Here is a 20,425-nt window from a genome sequence, read left to right as displayed (position 1 = left end):
ACATGCATCCGAACAACTGACTGAGACAGGTGAGGCCTCTGGCTGTCACAGGACTGTGGATACTCAGGTGCATTCTGAGCCCCAGGCTGATGAAAAGCCTTTGGGTTCCACAGCACAGGATATGCTGGAGTTGCAAAGCGAGCTGAGGCAACAGTGGGAGGCACAGTGGCACAGTGGTTAGCACCGCAGCCTCACAGCTCCAGCGACCCGGGTTCAATTCTGGGTACTGCCTGTGCGGAGTTTGCAAGTTCTCCCTGTGTCTGCGTGGGTTTTCGCCGGGTGCTCCGGTTTCCTCCCACCACCAAAGACTTGCAGGTTGATATGTAAATTGGCCATTGCAAATTGCCCCAGTATAGGTAGGTGGTAGGGGGAATATCGGGACAGGTGAGGATATGGTAGGAATATGGGATTAGTGTAGGATTAGTATAAATGGGTGGTTGATGGTCGGCACAGACTCGGTGAGCCGAAGGGCCTGCTTCAGTGCTGTATCTCTAAATAAATAAATATCTAGCAGAGATGCCAGAGGTCATGTGTGGATGATGGAGGATCCATGCCATGAGTGTTGCCATGTCCCAGCGCATGGCTTCCTCCATGGTGAGGTTGGCAACCCTCATAGAGACCCAGATCCCATAGATGCATGCAGACATGAATATCATTGCCTTGGCCATGAGCTCAATGCAGCAGTGACAAGGCGAGAGAAGGATGAGGTGCCTGGAATCTCCTTCAGCTGCTCATCCTTCTCTGTCAGTAGGGAGGTTCAAGTGAGCCTTTAAAGGGAGGAAGAGAGGCTTGCCTCCACATCTGGGGGCACACCTCAGGGCGCTCTGTGTATGGACTCCTCAGCCCCTCTGCCAGTGAGCCCAGCACCAATTGCGCCGATGCCTGAGGAGAATCCTGAACTTGTGCGGGAAACCGTCAGGCAGCTGGGGTCCTCCAGGCCTCAGGCAGCCAGAGGGTGCCCATTGACGTCATCACAGGCCAAGGGGCAGCCTGATCATCAGCCTGCCTCCAGCCCAGCTTCTAGTGCAGGGCGGGCGGCGGGGGGGTCACACCACATGGAAGCACTCAAAAATATATAAAGGAAACCATCTAGACATACTTGGGGTTTCACGGGTGTTTGACATTTGCCATTTGTTTTGTGGATCAAGTTGTTTTCATGATTGAATCATCATTTATTGTGGAAAATGTTTATTCTTTCATGCCTTAACTGTAATCTGCTGATTCCACCCCTCTCTTTAATGGGCTGCTGGGTAGGGACAGCCCCCATTTGGTAAACGTCTGACATGGGGCACAGCATGTGGTTAAGCTGGGCACTAGGCACAGAACCCAAGTAGAAAGGAGACAACAGACTGAATGCTTCTAATTATGTCATTACTGCTTGCATTCTGAGAGGCATCATGGTGTCTGGAAGCAGGTAAGCATGAGGCTGTCTCTTGTCTCCTCACCCCATTGCTCGATGTGTCTGGCCTCTGGTGCAAGGGTTTAAACATCCGGAACTGCCTGCTCATTACCCTCTTCCACATCCACCTCATCGGTTGAGGACTGGTGGTTAATCATGTCACCTTCAGGCAAGGCCTCACCCCTCTGCAGGGCCAGATAGTGCAGAGCACAGCAGACCATCACGATACGTGATGCCCTCACTGGATCCTGCTGCAGTGATCCATTGCATTGATCCAGACACTGGAATTGTATCTTTAGCAGCCCAATGGCCTGGTCAATGGTCGCTCAGTTGAACCCATGGCAAGTATTGCTCCTCTCCTCTGTTGCAGTGAGAGGGTTCCTCACAGGCATCAGTAGATATGTATTCCTTGGGTAGCCCGTGCCTCGGAGAATACATCCCTTATGTCAAGTAGGGAACCTGAAAAACTGTAGCACCTGGGACTGTCGAATTATCTCGGCTTCATGGTTGCTTCCCGAGAAATGGGCAAACACCTGCAGGAAATGCTTTCGGTGGTCTCGGACTAGTTCAGCATCGATGGAATGAAATCCATATTGATGAAGGTGGCTGCCTGGTCCATCGGAGGCTTGATAGTCACATGCATACAATACCTTTCCTCTGGGGGAATCCAGCAGTGGCCCCAAAGCTGATGACCATCTGCCTGATTGTCAACATCCCTCTGGTAGTGCACATAATACCAGCCCTCTTAAAAAGGGCATTGGTCACCTCCTTGATCCAGCAGTGGGCTGCTGCCTGGAGATCCCATATATGTACCTGGCGGATTCACTGGAAAGATCCAGATGCATAAAAGTTGAGTGCCACTGTGACATCCAGGGCCACTGGCATCAGGTGACCACAGAGTCCCATAGGTCACAACCTGTCCTGCAGCATGGCATATAAATCAGTGACGGACTCTCTGCAGAGCCGGAGTCTTCACTGTCAATGCCACTTGGACATTTGGAGGTAGCTGAGGCGAGTCCAGTAAACTCTCTGATGCAGGTGTGCTCTTCTTGGCTTGGCCGGCTGCTGTTGTGCTTGTCATGGAGCTTCAAGGGAAATGGGATGGGGTCCACAAAGAAAGGGTGTATGAGGCCCATGCCAGGTGATCAATAGGCCTCCAGACCACTGTCCTTGCAAAGATGAAGTTGCCTTAGCATCTTCACCAATGCTACTTCTCTCGGATTATGCACTGATAGCCTTTAGTGCCCTACCTTCTCACCCAATAGTATGGAAACCCAGACCTCTTACCCAACAGTATGGCCACCTAACCATCTCACCCGATAGTATGGCCACCAGACCCTCTGACCCACCGGTTTGGGCACCTGACTCATGCAATAGTATGGCTACCCTTGCAGATGACCCAACAATATGGCCACAAGTACAGATGACCCAACAATATGGCCACCCATGCTAAACACCGGAAACCAAGCCCATCCTGCCCTGCCACCTGAAACCAAGTGGACCTGTGCTGACCACTTGAGACCATGCCCACCTGTACGGCCACCCGAGATCAAGCCCACCCATGCAGAATGCACAGCACTACAGGCCAGCAGGGGAGATTCACTCCCCCCTCTTCCTCTGTTCAGTGATGGTCATGGCTGCCTACCCATCAGATTAGTGAGTTCCCTACATCGGGGCCAGCACTTTTCAATGGCCGAGAATCCAAAGGCACATGAGGGCCTCCTGTCGTTCACTTAATCCCAAGCCCCATGAGTGCATTGTGATCAATTTCATACAAATGTATTATAAGTGACTGCTACAGTCCCATCGCGTCGGGTGGGTGAGGCCTTGGTGCTTTCCCGCAGCTGACTAAGACCGGAACTGAGGTCACAACGCTGGATTTCCGGCTGAACGTATCCGACCCTATTTTCCCGCCCATCATGCTTCCATTCCCGCTTCAAACGGCCACATTAAGTTCAGCCCTTAGAAGCATATAGGAATATATCTATTGAGTAATTCAAGGGAGAATCAATGGACGATTAATGTATATTTCAAGTAATATTTTAATGTATATTTAAACTGGATATTATTAGACAGCAGGTGGGAAGTATACAGTAAATGGCAGAACCCTTAGGAGTATTGACAGGCAGAGAGATATGGGCGTACAGGTCCACAGGTCACTGAAAGTGGCAACACAGGTGGATAAGGTAGGCAAGAAGGCATATGGCATGCGTGCCTTCATCAGTCAGGGCATAGAGTATAAAAATTGGCAAGTCATGCTGCAGCTGTACAGAACCTTAGTTAGGCCACACTTAGAATATTGCGTGCATTTCTGGTCGTCACACTAACTGAAGGACGTGGAGGCTTTGGAGAGGGTACAGAAGAGGTTTACCAGGATGTTGCCTGGTCTGGAGGGCATAAGCTATGAGGAGAGGTTGGATAAACTCGGATTGTTTTCACTGGAACGATGGAGGTGGAGGGGCGACATGATAGAGGTTTACAAAGTTATGAGCGGCATGGACAGAGTGGATAGTCAGAAGCTTTTTCCCAGGGTGGAAGAGTCAGTTACTAGGGGACATAGGTTTAAGGCGCGAGGGGCAAAGTTTAGAGGGGATGTGCGAGGCAAGTTCTTTACACAGAGGGTGGTGAGTGCCTGGAACTTGCAGGTACGATAGCGATTTTTAAGAGGCATCTTGACAAATACATGAATAGGATGGGAATAGAGGGATATGGTCCCCGGAAGTGCAGAAGGTTTTAGTTTAGGCAGGCATCAAGATCGGCGCAGGCTTGGAGGGCCAAATGGCCTGTTCCTGTGGTGTACTGTTCTTTGTTCATTGTCACCTGCTCCTTAGTGAATATGTATTTGGCTTCGCGATGAGTATTAAATGTGTATGTTATTAGTTCCTAGAACACCTAACGAATACATAATGCAATGGACCTCTCAGTAGCACTAATGATTGTAATATAATTAGAATTTTGCTTGATTTTGGAAAGTACTTATCAGATATTTAAACTGCTATTGTGATGGCCGATTACTTTCCAATTAACAAATACATCAATGGATGCTTAAAATGTTGCACTATATTTAGAATGACGAAGTAATGAGCGTTTAACATTTTCCTCAGTTGTTTCGGGTGCTCCCTGTTCTGCTGTGATGGCAAAAGATGTGTGGGCGGTGTTGGGTTCATGTGCAGAGATACGGTGTGCATTTGATCATCTAAGCGATGAGGCCAAGCCAAATGGAATGTGGTTGAAGCAAGGCCCTGCTCCTGCACTTCCGGTGTCTCCATTATCTATAATTCGAAAGATCCATGCAGGCAATATTAGGAAATCCCTTTGTGCTTGTGCTGTTATGCAAAGAAATACTACACTCAGGGATTCAAGTTTATCTTTCTGTTTCAGGTGAGTTTTCCCTTTGTTTTTGGTGTTTATTGTAATACCTGTGTTTTAACATGAATCAATTTATGTGCCAAGTTGACAAATATTTGGAGGTTGCAGGCGTACTGATAAGAGATGCAGTGGTTCAGATCCTGAACACAGAAATGTCCAGAAATTACAGCGGCAAAACAGGTCTTTCAGCCCTGCCAGTCTCTGTTACTGTTCATACTTCACCTGAGCATCACTCCTAATCATATGCTCCTGCTCACTTTCCAAATCCCTTTATTCTAGTTGCCTTCAACCACTTTTGCAACCTATTTTTAAATGTTCACATAGGGATTTACTTTCAACTCATTGGCCAAAAGTAAAACTGCCGTTGTTGGCTGTACGTCTTATACAGAAAACAAACAGTGTTCCCAATCACAGCAAATTAAATGAAACTTGGGCGGTTGCTGGAATGAACAATTGATCTGGAATGTTTTCACTCAGTGTTATTCTATCCCCTTTGTCCCATTGCTTCCTAAGTTGAAGCAACTCAGTAAAATCAGCCCTACATCCATTTTATCCGAACAAGTCCTGACTCAATTTCGAAAGAGTGTGAAGTGGTAAATTTTAGTTTGAATGCTGAATAGCTTGGTAATGTGGAAGGATGTGGAAGAACTTGTGGGTTCAGTTTCATAGAACAGTGAGATGAGAGTGACTGGCCTTGATGTTTAGGCTGCATTTGACCAAATGTGGCCACAAGGAGCCCAAAAAGAAGTGAAGTCAATGGGAGTGGGTGGATCATGGAAAGTAGGGCGAATCCGCTCTACTGACTGGAGTCATACCAGGCACAAAGGAAAATGATTATGGTTGTTGGAGGCCATGGAGTCATACCAGTCTTTCTCCGATCACTTTCTACACAAGAAAAATAAGAACCAGAGGTAATATTTCTAATGCAATTGCAACTGATCTACATACAACGACCAGAGTGATTCCACAGACATATAGGCCACGTTGTGACTGTATGAACTGCACATTATGCAAGTAATTCAGCAATATATATATATATATATATAAACCTTGAACAAATAGTAAGAGGGCAACAGCTTTGATTCCATTTTCTGGTCGGCATTCTACTGAGTTCCGTCCGGGATTAACTCCATTCCCAGTGCTTGCATTACAGGCTAACGACGGATATACAGAAGTGGAACTGCAGTTTATTCTCGCAATCAAATCCAGTTGTTAATAAAGGATTATGTACACAATTGGAATGTTCTCATTACTGGGATAGGTGATGGATATATCCGCCATGAAGACACGTGACACTGGAGCAATTATATCGAACTGAAAACACAGATATATATATATATATAGAGAGAGAGAGAGAAGCAGTGAGTTTGATATAACTCCGCCCACCTCAGACACGGCACAGATTACTTCATTTTTGTTGGTTGAAATATTTAATTTGCAATCCCATACACTTTCCAACATATTGCCATTAGTTTTCAGAATGCTAACAGGTTGGGGTTAAAATTTTGATGAAATTTTCTTTGCAAGTTAATAGCATCGCTGCACGTAAATGTCTCTGTATAATTACTGCCGGAATTCACAAGGGGTTAAGGTGCTGCCTTACTCCTTCACATTTTGGAAGGACGATTGGGCATAATTGATGTTGAGAAATTATTGCTAACAGCAGTCACAGTTTATGAAAGGCTAGACTGCCTGCTATTGACGTAGCGAGATGATTGATAGCACAATACAGAAGGTATTCGACAGTTTTCAAACCCCAATGAATAATAGTTAAAGCATTCAAGGCGAGGAGGGCAGGGATGGAAATTAGCCTGGCAAAATTATTTAGATTTTTATTTGACAAGTTTCAGATAAGCAGTTGAATAAAACGTTTTTTGAAATCTTTTACTTTCTCACACACACCATTTGAGTCCCAGCCTCACAAAACCGCATTCTACTGTACCAATGTGATATGCATATTTTTGTTATAAAATAATAATCATTGCATAAAGATAGTTGCAGATGAGAAGTACGCTAAACCACGTGACCTGATCCCACGAATTCACGACTTTCTGCAGTGGGGATGCATCGGAGAGATGTGTTCTGCTCTCCGTCTTTGAGCGACAATAGGAATTTGCTGGAAGAATTTCTTAGTCTGCGCCGGCAATCGCTTCAATCTATTTCTGTCTCCGAGCTAGTGAACACAATTAACCACAAATGACAAGTACTGTGTGTCCAGGATTTTGCCAAACTGATCAGTTTGGTTGGACCCGTTGGTTCCCTCATCTTTTTCCATGTATTTCCCAGCACTATTTGTGTTTGGGACAAAACTCCAAAGACATTTCAAACATCCCAAACCTCATACCGAAATTTGAAACGCAAAGTACTTCAACAAGTTGAGCAGAATTTTGGTTAATTTCTTGACTGTGAATGTAAAGAGTTAAATGAATTCGGCAGAAAGCTGTCAACCACAGCCTCTAACGGTTTACTCTGAAACAGCTCTTACCTCTGATGTCACAGATGAGTATGAGGGCAGTAATTAAGGAAGGTGCCGAAACCGCACTTCTCCAGACTGCAGCAACCAAACTGTTTAGTCACAAGTCTCCAACATACACCTCGTATAAGCTGCTGGCAAGTTAAATATGTGTGAAATGACAGTCAGCCAGCGTAGGTCTTGATACAGATGCCAAATATTATTGCATAAATAGCAATACATTTGACGTTTGTGTTTGAGGGAGACAGATCTATGTTGTTGCGGTAGTAAGTATTCTTTAGCAACTGTTACATATACAGTAAACATATTCATTAATAGCCAGTCACAGGCAGCCCGTGTGCAAGCTGTCTACATCACCAAGGAACCTTACTGTAGACCCACTGTCCCTACAGATCCATCGACACCGAATACTTCCTACCTAGATTGTCCGATGCTGAATAGCAAATAAAACCAAAATGTGACTGACACGAAGAATGCAGAAACTTGAATTTTCTTAAGTGTTCTTCATCTTGAGAGTGAAATCGGCAGTTGTGTCCAAACATGATGACGTTTGTTTTTCTCATGACATTGACAACAGGTACATTTCTTTTTTTTTTACAATGTACACAGCAGTTGATTGCATTTTTCCGGAATAGTTAAGAACAGTACCTAATAGAAATGATTTTCGATGATTGATGTTAGAATAATTGGAAATAGGAACTACGTGTCTGGTTAATGCATTATTTGTCGGTGCATTGTTGCGTTTGGCTGCCTATTAAGATCATATTTAAATATTGTACATTGCAAATTATATTATTAGTATGAAATATATGAGTATTATCACGCACTTTTAATAACATTTTAACTCATAACTATTGAAAATACAAGGGAGAATGAATAGATGTGTAATGTATATTGCGATCAATAATGTAATTTATACTTGGGCATTTTATTGGACATTCTGCTGTTTATTAGTGCATTTGTATTTAGTTTTGGTTTATATTAAATATGTATGATATTTATTTATAAGTCTCACACAAAATAGGTATTCAATTTAACTTTTCTGCAAGTGCTATTGCTATTTAATTGGTAGTTTACTTGATTTTTGAAAAGGTCTTAATTGTTGTCTAAATTGTTATTGTGATGGGCGATTATTCGTCAATTGACAACTACGTTAAAGCAGGTTTTTTGTTTTGTTTTGTCAGTTGTTTTTACAGCAAAATGCTCTGTGGTGCTGACAGAATCTATGTCGGCGGTGGCTGGTTCATGTGCAGATATCCGGTGCACCTTTGATAATGTAATCAATAACAGCTACCCAAACGGTATTTGGATAAAGATGAGCTCCAGTGTTGGTAACCCCAGTGCCTCAGTGATCTATAATTCGAAAGATCCACACAAGCAGCACGCCAACTACAGCGGGAGAGTTGTGTTCACCGGCAACCTTGGAGAAAGGCAATGCTCCCTCCTGATAAAGCGTATCAGAAAGAGCGATGAGGGCACATATCAATTCATCTTGACATTCGGGCAAACTGCAGACCAGCACTCTGAACATTCTCGAGTCGTTCTTTCTGTTTCAGGTGAGTTCTTCCTTCTGTACATTTCTGTCCATTCTTTCAATGTGAATCATTATATGTACAAATTAGGTAACTATTATAATGAGCTGTTGACACATAGGATGCAGGGATACTGTTAAAAGATGCAATGATACATATTCAAAACATGGAAATGGTTTTGTGATGATTTGAATAACGTAGGTGATAAAACGACTGATGATTAATTAAGCAAGGTCATGTATTGCACAGTGAGGCACTAAACTACTTTATAACTCCAAGGAATAATACAGAATAGAGAACTAACTTGCCATGCACAGCTGGCAAAACACATACAATACACTTTTCAAAGGCTCGTTCTCCAATTTAAAAGTAACAGATTTGTTTCCTGCTCTCAAATTGAAATGAATCTAACGCGAGTCTTCTCCTGCTCCTGCAGAAAAACCACGGATTTCAGGGTTTCGGGCGATGGTTGCTGGACGCAAAGCACGACTGACCTGTTCAGTCACCGACTACTGCCCGAATAGCAAGCTGCAAGTGAAATGGAGTCATGACAACATGTCCCTTCCTCTTGCATGGGATACTAAAGATGGAGCAGAAATTATCAATGACATTTCAGGGTCTCAGACAGTTTCATCCGTGCTCACATTGATTCCATCATCTGCTCATCAGGGATCAATTCTGGGATGCACAATTATAATTGGTGACTTCCAAACGTCTTCTCCACAGACGCTTGCCTTGGAGATTAAATGTAAGTGTTTTGTCTAAATGCAATAAAGATTTGTACTTCCATTACACACAATTTAACAGGTGTTTTGAATGCCATCATGCAACGCATTGAGAAAACATGGGCTTCTTTCATGTGAGTACTAACACGGAGAATCAATTAATGGAAATGGCACTTAGCCGACTCCCAATCAGTGACATGCTGAGTTTATTCAGCATGAAGCCAAATAAAAACGCCATGCAGAGTAAGGTTTTTAAAACTGGTTTCTGCTTTGATATCAGATCCTGGTTAGGCGTCAAAATTGTTCTGAATGAGACACGACTCAACGTGCATAAACAACCAAGCAGACAACAGTGAAAGAGGAGACTAAATTTTAAATGAGGAAAAAAAATCTTATGCAACTTTAATCGGCTGGCAGTAAAACATATACGTTTGTAATCTTCTTTCCCAATATAATGTTTCCATTTAGAGCAAAATCATGCTCATGTGACATTCACATTTTGCATTAGTGCATGTGTCAGATGGACTAGAATATCTTACCATCAATTCCTCAATAGTAGAGTTACAGGGCAGATCATTAATCTTATACTTCACAACCTGGTGGAATCCTCTGCTGTTTACAAGGGCGAATATTGGTAAAGGGATTGGCAGATCTTCCCTTGATGAACTATTGCAGACATTCCACAACCGCATATTCTGAAGATGATGATGAGTATTGGTGTCTGGCTGAAAATAACACGGGTACTGCAAATAGAACCACACAGATTTCTGTACTGTAAGAATGCATGAATTTCGAAATTTCATCTCACGAATTCATGATAAAAATTTCAAATGCCAAGAACCAATATGGCATGAGTTTGGGGCAGTGCCGTCAGATCCGTGCACATTTCGCCCAAAACAAAACTCACTGGCCCTATTAATGGAAAGTAATATGGCCATCACGCTCAGGGTGACAGGAGTTGAAGATGTTGCAGTGAAATATAAATCCAGATGTTGGCACTGTTCTGGTTCGGAGAGAAGTATAGTCACTTCATATATAATTGTTCATAATTAACGTTGGATCCTGGATTAAACAAATTTCTATCCTTAGGACATACATGCAGCACCCGATGATCACAAATATTCCACCCAAAACAACATTTGACAAAATGATGATAACCCAATCTCTGTAATAGTACTAATGTTGAGCTGGCAATGTCCGATTCAGAGACTCGATCCTTTAAAACGTCGACGTGTTGCATGGTCATCTCCAGTAGGAAAATGTCAACGTCCTTTACCATGGAAGAAGTCACCTAGTTAAGAAATTAATATTGGCCTGACCTTTGAAACCACTGGAATGTGAGGCACAGTTTTGACCGTCTTATACTTAATTGCCACTCTGAGCTTCCTTAGTCTGAGGAAAACCCCACAGGATCAGCAGGGGGAAAAAACGTTCGGATAGAACACACTTTGAATTCAGTATGGAGTTGTTATGTAACGTGCTAACCTGTTATAAGTGAAAATATAATAAGCTCTCAACGGGTGCAACATAAAGTGTTCCATATGGGCGGCACAGTGGCGCAGTGGTTAGCACCGCAGCCTCACAGCTCCAGCGACCCGGGTTCAATTCCGGGTCCTGCCTGTGTGGAGTTTGCAAGTTCTCCCTGTGTCTGCGTGGGTTTCCTCCGGGTGCTCCGGTTTCCTCCCACATGCCAAAGACTTGCAGGTTGATAGGTAAATTGGCCTTTATAAATTGCCCCTAGTATAGGTAGGTGGTAGGGAAATATAGGGACAGGTGGGGATGTGGTAGGAATATGGAATTAGTAGGATTAGTATAAAAAATGGGTGGTTGATGGTTGGCACAGACTCGGTGGGCCGAAGGGCCTGTTTCAGTGCTGTATCTCTAAATATATTAAAGTAAAATCTTCCAGAAACATTACGGTTAGTTCCACAATTAAATTAATTGTACCTGGATGCTTCCCCTGTTGGACATAATAACTTCGTAATTAAGAGACTGTTTTTTTTTAGATAAACCCACAATAGTCGGAGGCCCGACCTGCATCAGCTCTGAGAATTGGACAAATTGCACGTGCACCATCAGTGCCAATCCACCGGCAAACATCACTTGGAAAGTCAATGACAGCGTCATCACTGGGAACAGGTCAGAGGTGGAAGTGATTTCTTGGGAAGTGAACAGTTCCCATGTGCAGAGCTCCCTGAGACTGGCGCACCCAACTGGAATTGGAAACGTGATCTCGTGTGTTGCAGCAAATGAGCACGGTGATTGTGTCGGCAGATACCAGCTCCACTCTGATGGTACATTCTCAATCTATTTGCCATTTAAATACTATAAAGGGGTTGCTACATATCTGATCATTTGCTAACTGCACGGTGTTGGTGTCAGCAAATATGGGTCGGCAGGTCAGGACATAATATATCATAAAATAGTGTCAGGAACACGTTCCATCCCCAACTGAACGGTGAGGTGTGCATTATCCATGTTAAATGTCATTATTCTGAAACTTGCTGCATTTATGTTTGTCAGGATAAAATGGAATGATGTCAGCAACAAAATTAGTTAGTAATCTTAGGAGAGAATCATTCCTTCTGAATTCAGATAAATCCTTTAGCAATCCCAGTTCCTTTCACAACATGATGGCAAACTAATTTATCTCTTTGCACACACACTCTTAGTTCGAGCATGCTCAGAACCTCCTTAGTATAGAAAGACGACATTCAATTTGAGGTCAACACACCAAAATAGGAAGGGTATCTTCAATTCTGTTGGACCAGGGTAGAACACAGGAAGCAAATGCTTCTATGGAAGGACCAACAAGATTGGGCAAGATGTGTCATTAATTTGTGTTTAGCTTTGTCCTTCCATCATAAAGGAAAGTTTCTTTCTTACACTATTGCTGTTTTAACCACAAATATCCTGATGTACAGTATTGTTTTGCCAATATTATAGGAATAACGTCCTGGAAAATCGTCTTCATGATCCTGGGAGGTGCTTCTGGACTTCTTGTTTTAATTTCAGTCGTGATCATGGTGAAGAATCAAACGTATGTGCCGATTGTTAATTGCAAAATATGTAGCTGTAGCATCAAAAAATCCGTGTATCAAAACCTCGTTTTAAAATGATCACCCCATGAGAACAGTGAGCATCTGCCGGAACTGGTGCGGAATGTAAGAGATAGCAGTCCCCTAAACAATGACTTGTATCCTCCAACACCAATTATATTGCAATGTCAGGTGACGCTTGAATCGATTGTTTAACATTTTGCCGATTATATTACTGACCATGCTTTCCCTTATTCAAAACAGACATTTTTCAGTCTCCGGTAATCTGGGTACAGTTTGTAGTGTGTTTAAGGAATAGGCATAGAACCCTGTTCAGTTTTTTTCTCCACCTGGAGCCTTCTTCTGTGAAGGTATCTCAACAACACTATACTAGAATGTTAATTGAGTTCTAATTATCCAGTTAGTTCATGAAACTTTAAAACAACAAGAAAATAAATAGTAAAAGTAAGGTTACATACACAGAAACATAGAAAATAGGAGCAGGAGTAGGCCATTCGGCCCTTCCAGCCTGCTCCGCTATTCATTATGATCATGGCTGATCATCCAACTCAGTAACCTGTTCCCGCTTTCGCCCCCTACCCTTTGATCCCTTTAGACCCAAGAGCTATATCTAACTCCTTCTTGAAAACACACAATGTTTTGGCCTCAACTGCTTTCTGTGGTAGCGAATTCCACAGGCTCACCACTCTCTGGGTGAAGAAATTTCTCCTCATCTCAGTCCTGAAAGGTTTACTCCGTATCTTTAGACTATGACCCCTGGTTCTGGACTCCCCCACCATCGGGAACATCCTTCCTGCATCTATCCTGTCAAGTCCTGTTAGAATTTTATAGGTTTCTATGAGATCCCCCCTCACTCTTCTGAACTCCAGCGAATATAATCCGAACCGACCCAATCTCTGCTCATATGTCAGTCCTGCCATCCCAGGAATCAGTCTGGTAAACCTTTGCTGAACTCCCTCTGTAGCAAGAACATCCTTCCTCAGATAAGGAGACCAAAACTGCACACAATATTCCAGGTGTGGCCTCACCAAGGCCCTGTATAATTGCAGCAAGACATCCTTACTCCTGTACTCGAATCCTCTCGCTATGAGGGCAAACTTACCAATTGCCCTTTTTACCGCCAGTTGCACCTGCATGCTTACCTTCAGCGACTGGTGTACGAGAACACACAGGTCTCGCTGCATATTCCCCTCTCTCAGTTTATTGCCATTCAGGTAATAGTCTGCCTTCCAGTTTTTGCTGCCAAAGTGGATAACCTCACATTTATCCACATTATACTGCATATTATATTTTAAAGTCGTTTTATTGCTGTTTAGGTCCAGGAGTGTAAAGTTATGTTTAAAAACTGGATAGTACTGATTGGCTATAATCGAAATTTGTTATGTGCTATCTTGTTCTTACCTGTTACTTCAGTTATTTGGCCTTGCTTGGCCTATTTGAACTTCTAGACAGACTCCCTGATTTGAAATGGAAAGGCTGAAAGCCATCTTCAAAAATGTCACTGGTTCTAAATTAATTCAAGTGACGACCTGCTCGGTTTAATATGTTCTGCAAATCAAACCCGTCCTTCAACAGATCACAAAGGAAGTTTGCAATTGAAATCAACTATATTGTCCTTGGTTGGGCGCCTGTTCGATTAAAGCCTGTGTTAATTCGGAAACTAACCTGTGAACGCCCTTGATCATACAGGCGCAATATGCATTAAGACACATTTCAGTTAATCATGATAAATGGGTCATTTGCATTTGTTATTCTTCAGGAAGAAACTGAAAGAAGATGCAGGTGTCATCGAAATGCAGGATGATCTCCTGATTTCCAGTTCGGTACAGAACGCATTAAACACTGAGGTAAGTGACGATGAGTTCTATTGGCAATTGCAGGATGTTTGTTATGTTTTCAACCAGGAAGTGACCCATATCAGGCAAAAGTCAACAAATAATTAGGAGCTTCAGAAACTTGTTGGCCGATGTTTCTAAGTGAGGAGTAACCTCCTCACTTCACTAAGTATGACGACAGACGAAAGCTACAATGGCTTCGCAAATGAAATTGCGAAATCATTTTCACATGCTCTTTCCATAAGGACAGAAACAGATAATGCAGATGCTTGACGTCCGCAATATAAATAGAGAATGCTGGAAATACTCAGCAGGTGGTATTTGTGATCAGAGAAACAAAGTTAACGCTTGAATTCGCTGATCCTTCGCCAGAATTGGAGAAAGTGAAAGATGAAGCAGTTTTTGGTCAAATGTTGAGGAAGGGAGGTGAGGAGGGTCGGAAAGAACAGGAGCCAAGGTCTGTGACAGGACAGAAGGCAGGTGACATTAAATGAAGAAAGGGATAACAACGCAAGGTAAATATGCACAGTGGTGCAGTGGTTAGCACCGCAGCCTCACAGCTCCAGGGACCCGGGTTCGATTCCAGGTACTGCCTGTGTGGAGTTTGCAAGTTCTCCCTGTGTCTGCGTGGGTTTTCTCCGGGTGCTCCGGTTTCCTCCCACAAGCCAAAAGACTTGCAGGTTGATAGGTAAATTGGCCATTATAAATTGTCACTAGTATAGGTAGAGGGTAGGGAAATATAGGGACAGGTGGGGATGTTTGTTGGGAATATGGGATTAATGTAGGATTAGTATAAAATGGGTGGTTGATGTTCGGCACAGACTCGGTGGGCCGAAGGGCCTGTTTCAGTGCTGTATCTCTAATCTAATGGATGGTCATGGGAACACTAAAGAAACATAAGATGGGGCGAGAGCAGGTGCAAATAGCAAAAGCAAAATCCTTCCCAACAGCTGCTTTCCTGAAAAGGTCGGATCTTAACTACTACTTCCAATATTTTTCGGACAGATTTTGGTAATTCTTTTGCTATTGCCATTTACACCTCTTCTAGACACATCCTTTGTTTATTAACTGCCCCATTACTAGTCCCTTTTACAGTGCACCGTCGTCCCTCTTGTCATTTAACCCCTTCAGCCTTCCACCCAGACATACATCTTCCCGTTTGTTGTTCCTCTCCCCCGCCCGTTTCCCTGCCTCTGTACTCCTTTAAGACCTGTTACATTGCTAACTCTTTCCGGTTCTGCAGAAAGGTCGGCCTTCTAAAGCGTTACTTCTTCCTCTCTTTCCACAGATGTTGCCAGACCAGCTGAGTATTTTCAGCATTTTCAGTATTTATTTCTTTATATATTTCTTTCAATACTTTTTTATTGTTTCAGTGCCATCTGACCCCCTAGCCCACTAAGACTCATGGTTAAATTTTAGAGTCATAGAGACGTACAGCATAGAAACAGGCCCTTCGGCCCACCGCCTCCACGCCGACCATAATGCCTATTTATACTAATCCCACCTGCCTGCATTAATCCCATATCTCTCTATGCCTTGCTCATTCAAGTACCTGTCCAGATGCCTCTAAAATGTTGCTACTGTTCCTGCCTCCACCACCTCCTTAGGCAGCTCATCCCAGATACCCACTATTCTTTGTGTTTACCCATTTTATCCCCTTTAAACCACCTCCATCTCACCTTAAATCTATGCCCTCTAGTTTTAGTCACCCCTACCATGGGAAATAGACTCTGGCTATCTACCCTATCTATGCCTCTCATAATTTTATATACCTCTATCATGTCCCCTCTCAGCCTCCTTCGCTCCAGGGAAAACAGACCCAGCCTATCCAATCTCTCTTTATAACTCAAGCCCTCCAAACCAGGCAACATCCTTGTGAATCTTTTCTGCACCCTCTCTAGCTTAATCACATCTTTCCTGTAGTGTGGCGACCAGAACTGCACACAGTACTCCAAATGCGGCCGAACCAACGTTATGTACAACAGTAACATGACGTCCCAACTCTTGTACTCAATGCCTCGGCCGATGAAGGCAAGCATTTTCAACAAGGTCACAAGGTGTCAGAAAAGCCAAAAGTGTTGAACATTTCAGTTATTCAGGATTATGTCCAAGGTCAGAATTGCATCTTACCTTCGATAGGCTCGGGTTGGTCTTCATCCTGGAGTCGAATGGTTGTGGTTTGAATCCGTGCTCCCGTATTTGAACAGATAATCTAAGCAGGAAGTTCAGCACAGCACTGAATGAGTGCAAAATAGCTGAATTTCCAGTTTTTTTGGGTGAGATATTAAAAGGAGGTCCAGTTTTCTCCTTCCTGTATGGTCAACCGGCCTCATGGTCCCATTGTAGGAACGGAAGAGAACTCTCCCAGTTTGCTTGTGAGCAATTTCCCCTTAATAAACACCATCTAAAACAGATGAATTCTCCATTTCTCGAATTCATTGATTGCTGTGTTTTTCTACAACAGCGACTGCACTTCAAACGTTCTGAATTGATTCGCAGCACTTAAGTCTAAATAATCACAGAACTGTACAGTACAGGAGAATGCCATTTATCCCACTGTGTATTTGCTAGTTCACTGAAAGAGCTGTTCAATTCGTCACAATACACTTCCTTTACCTTACCAGAGATTCTTTTTAAGTTGTCAAGCCTATATCCAGTTCCCTTTTGAAAGTTACTGTCAAGTCTGTTTTCGATACTTTCACAAACAGTGCTTTCCAAATAAAAAATCCCGCTATGTTTTTAAAAAAAAAAAACCCCATTTGATTATTTTGGGAATTATCTTAAATTTGTGCACTCTGGTTACCGACGCTACAGTCAATGGAAACAGTTTCTACTTTATTTTTCGTATGTATTAATACCCGGAAGATTTTTGAACACCTCTATCTCATTCCCTTAACCTTCTCTACTCCGAGGAAAACAATCCCAGCTTCTCCAGACTCTCAGCTTAGGTGCAGTCCCTTATCCCTCCTATAATTCTCGTACCTTTCCTCAGTACTTTCTCCAATGCCTTGACTTCCTTCCGACAGTAGTGTCCATAGAGTTAGAGACGATGCACCAGCCGAGGCCTAAGCAATAATTTATGAAAGTAAATTACTTGCTTTCCGACTCTGAACTTCTATTTATAGTACCCAGAATCCAACGTGTCTTAGGAGCCTTAGAAACCATAGAACTTTTCAGAGCAGAATGAGGCCGTTCGGCCCGTCATGTCTGTGCCGACGTTTTGAAAGTGCTATCCATTTCAGTCCAACACGACAACCTTGGCGCCTCATCCGCATGTATAATGGCAAGATCCTTATTTCTTGCATCTCAACAACGCTCATCTCATTGACCTTCGGTTTGCGCCGCTGCAGGCATTACACTCACGCCGCGCGTTGAGCTGCATTCCTGCAATAGCTCTACAAACTAACACTTGTAACCTTCTGTTACAGAATGACAATCAGTGTACATACGCCGGTCTTGGCGCCCTGCAATCCACGAATCCAGATCACAATGAAACGATTTTGTACGCAACTATCAAGATCCCAAACCTCCGCAAGCATGAATGATATATCCAGTGGTTAGCACCGCAGCCTCACAGCTCCAGTGACCCGGGTTCAATTCTGGGTACTGCCTGTGTGGAGTTTGCAAGTTCTCCCTGTGTTTGCGTGGGTTTCCTCCGGGTGCTCTGGTTTCCTCCCACATACCAAAGACTTGCAGGTTGATAGGTAAATTGGCCATTAGCAGTTGCCCCTAGTGTAGGTAGGTGGTAGGGAAATATAGGGACAGGTCGGAATGTGGTAGGAATATGGGATTAGTGTAGCATTAGTATAAATTGGTGGTTGATGGTCGGCACAGACTCGGTGGGCCGAAGGGCTTGTTTCAGTGCTGTATCTCTAAACTAAACTAAACTAAACTAAAAAAAATGGAGACACGTGCGACATGCAACAATTACACAAAACAGAAACTTGACAGGAGATATACTGTCAGCGTGGATGATCTTGAAACCGACAATATATTAACATACCTGATGTTATGAGGTGACACAGACACCGTTGACAATATATGACAATAATAGAGATTTTCAGAAGATAGGTGGAATGATTTATATACCATCACAATCTCCAGTTAGTTGGAGTACATTAGTGACTGAATACAATGTATGACTTTAAATGTAACTCCTCAACATGTTTTCTCGATATCGTGACAAAATATTATGTTACCAAACATTTCCAACATCATCACTGACTGTTAATTTGCATTGGCCCACAATATGGACTCTCACAACCGGGAGCTATGTTGCAAAAGCGCAACATGCAACAAATACACTAGAAATTTCCTTTATCTCCTGCTCCGCCTAAAAATCCTGCCCTAATTTAAAGAGAGCGAGCGCAACTTCGGGAAATTCGAGGAGAAGACTTTGCAAACTGTAAGTGGAGTCATGATTATCCGTTGTGGAGTTGTTGACAAGACAATTGTAAATGGTAATTTATTTGGCCTTATCTGACTTGAGCCCGGATTGCGTATCTGTGCAAATAATCCCAGGACATTCGAGTCCGTTTTCCGCTCACCCACCGTGACGCGCGAGATTCTGTTTGTTTCGTCTCCTTCCATCGGACCAATCCGGGCGGAATCGCCGCAACCAGTGCAGAAGATCGTGGAATTTTAACCGTAGCTGTTGGGGTTCTAAAACCCACTTCCTGAAAAGGCAGTCGAGACAGAAGCACTTGAAGTGCAGTAACCTGCAAAGCTATGGATCGAGAGATGAAAAGTGAGGTTTAGGCTGGATAATTGTTTTATTTAAGCAAAATACCGCTGGATGCTGTTCCGAAGAAGCGTCACTGACCCGAAACGTTAACTCTGCTTCTCTTTCCACAGATGCTGCCAGACCTGCTGAGTGATTCCAGCATTTCTTGTTTTTGTAACTGTTTTATTTGGCTGGCACAGAGACTATGGGCCAAATGGCCTCCTTCTGTGCCGGACATGTCTATCATTCTGTGCCCAGTGTTTGGTTAACTAACTAGTTTTTTGGATATGTTTTTAGATCCGAGGCAGAATTTTGGTTTTAACACTGACTGCTCATGTGATGCTCTTCAGCCTCTTCCCATTGTCAACATTAGGAACAAGTTAGTGTCTCACTTATTGTTCTTTTGTTTTGTATATTTACACCGAGTGCCAGGACAGCTCCAGTGCGGAGTTGTGAAATATTCCGTTCTATTTCGAGCCCAGTTGTGGTTACTGCTTTCCACCTGGCTCCTGCCATCTGTGACGTCCTTGGATGTGAATTTTATTGGCCAGTGCAAACAGAATGGGGTTAGTTGTGGTCAGGCGGCATCCGGTTAAAGTACGTACTGCATATTTGTTGAATCTGTAAAAGCAAAGTAACAGCTCAGAACATCAATATTGGAATATAAAAGCAAAATACTGTGGATGCTGGAAATCTGAAATAAAAACAAGAAATGCTAGAACCACTCAGCAGGTCTGGCAGCATCTGTGGAAAGAGAAGCAGAGTTAACGTTTTGGGTCAGTGACCCTTCATCGGAACTGACAAATATTAGAAAAGTCAAAGGTTATAAGCAAGTAAAGCGGAGTTGGGGCAAGAGGTAACAAAGGAGAAGGTGTAGATTGGACAAGGTCACAGAATAGCTGACCAGAAGGTCATGGAGCAAAGGCAAACAATATGTTAATGGTGTGTTGAAAGACAAAGTACAGATAGGGTGTTAACGGACTGCAAATTGAACAGCAGCAAGTGCAAACATGAAAAAAACAGTGGGTAAGCAAACTGAACAAACTAAGAAGAATTAAAATAAATATACAAAAAAATGTAAAAAAAAAAGAAAAAAGAAAAAATAACTAAAAATGAAAGTAAAATGGGGGGCTGTCATGCTCTGAAATTATTGAACTCAATGTTTAGTCCGACAGGCTGTAGTGTGCCTAATCGGTAAATGAGATGCTGTTCCTCGAGCTTGCGTTGATGTTCACTGGAACACTACAGCAATCCCAGGACTGAGATGTGAGCATGAGAGCAGGGGGGAGTGTTGAAATGGCAAGCAACTG

The 20,425-nt window shown here is 43.2% G+C and overlaps 1 protein-coding gene across 2 annotated transcripts; it reads left to right on the top strand.

The window, feature by feature from the left end:
- Positions 1–4,702: 4,702 nt before the first annotated feature.
- LOC137352921 (sialic acid-binding Ig-like lectin 13) lies at positions 4,703–19,826 on the top strand. Of its 2 annotated transcripts, XM_068018775.1 has the most exons (8): positions 4,703–4,780; positions 7,634–7,818; positions 8,426–8,797; positions 9,210–9,521; positions 11,505–11,792; positions 12,445–12,538; positions 14,317–14,404; positions 17,821–19,484. In XM_068018775.1, exons 2-8 carry the CDS (start codon positions 7,782–7,784, stop codon positions 17,935–17,937), a joined length of 1,308 nt encoding a protein of 435 aa, XP_067874876.1. In that variant the 5' UTR covers positions 4,703–4,780; positions 7,634–7,781; the 3' UTR covers positions 17,938–19,484. The 2 variants fall into 2 exon arrangements, with proteins under 2 accessions (XP_067874876.1, XP_067874877.1); XM_068018776.1 differs by lacking the exon at positions 4,703–4,780 and having other exon boundaries at positions 7,389–7,818; positions 19,413–19,826.
- Positions 19,827–20,425: the final 599 nt, after the last annotated feature.

Source organism: Heterodontus francisci, chromosome 39 (genome assembly GCF_036365525.1).
Source record: "Heterodontus francisci isolate sHetFra1 chromosome 39, sHetFra1.hap1, whole genome shotgun sequence".
In the NCBI taxonomy this organism is placed as follows: domain Eukaryota; kingdom Metazoa; phylum Chordata; class Chondrichthyes; order Heterodontiformes; family Heterodontidae; genus Heterodontus; species Heterodontus francisci.
This window is presented reverse-complemented; position numbering and strand designations above follow the sequence as displayed.

Coding starts and splice junctions, on each gene's coding strand:
- LOC137352921 (XM_068018775.1), top strand. CDS start 7,782: ATGATGACGTTTGTTTTTCTCATGACATTGACAACAG. Junction 7,819..8,425: donor TCTCATGACATTGACAACAG/GTACATTTCTTT, acceptor TTGTTTTGTCAG/TTGTTTTTACAGCAAAATGC. Junction 11,793..12,444: donor ATACCAGCTCCACTCTGATG/GTACATTCTCAA, acceptor CCAATATTATAG/GAATAACGTCCTGGAAAATC.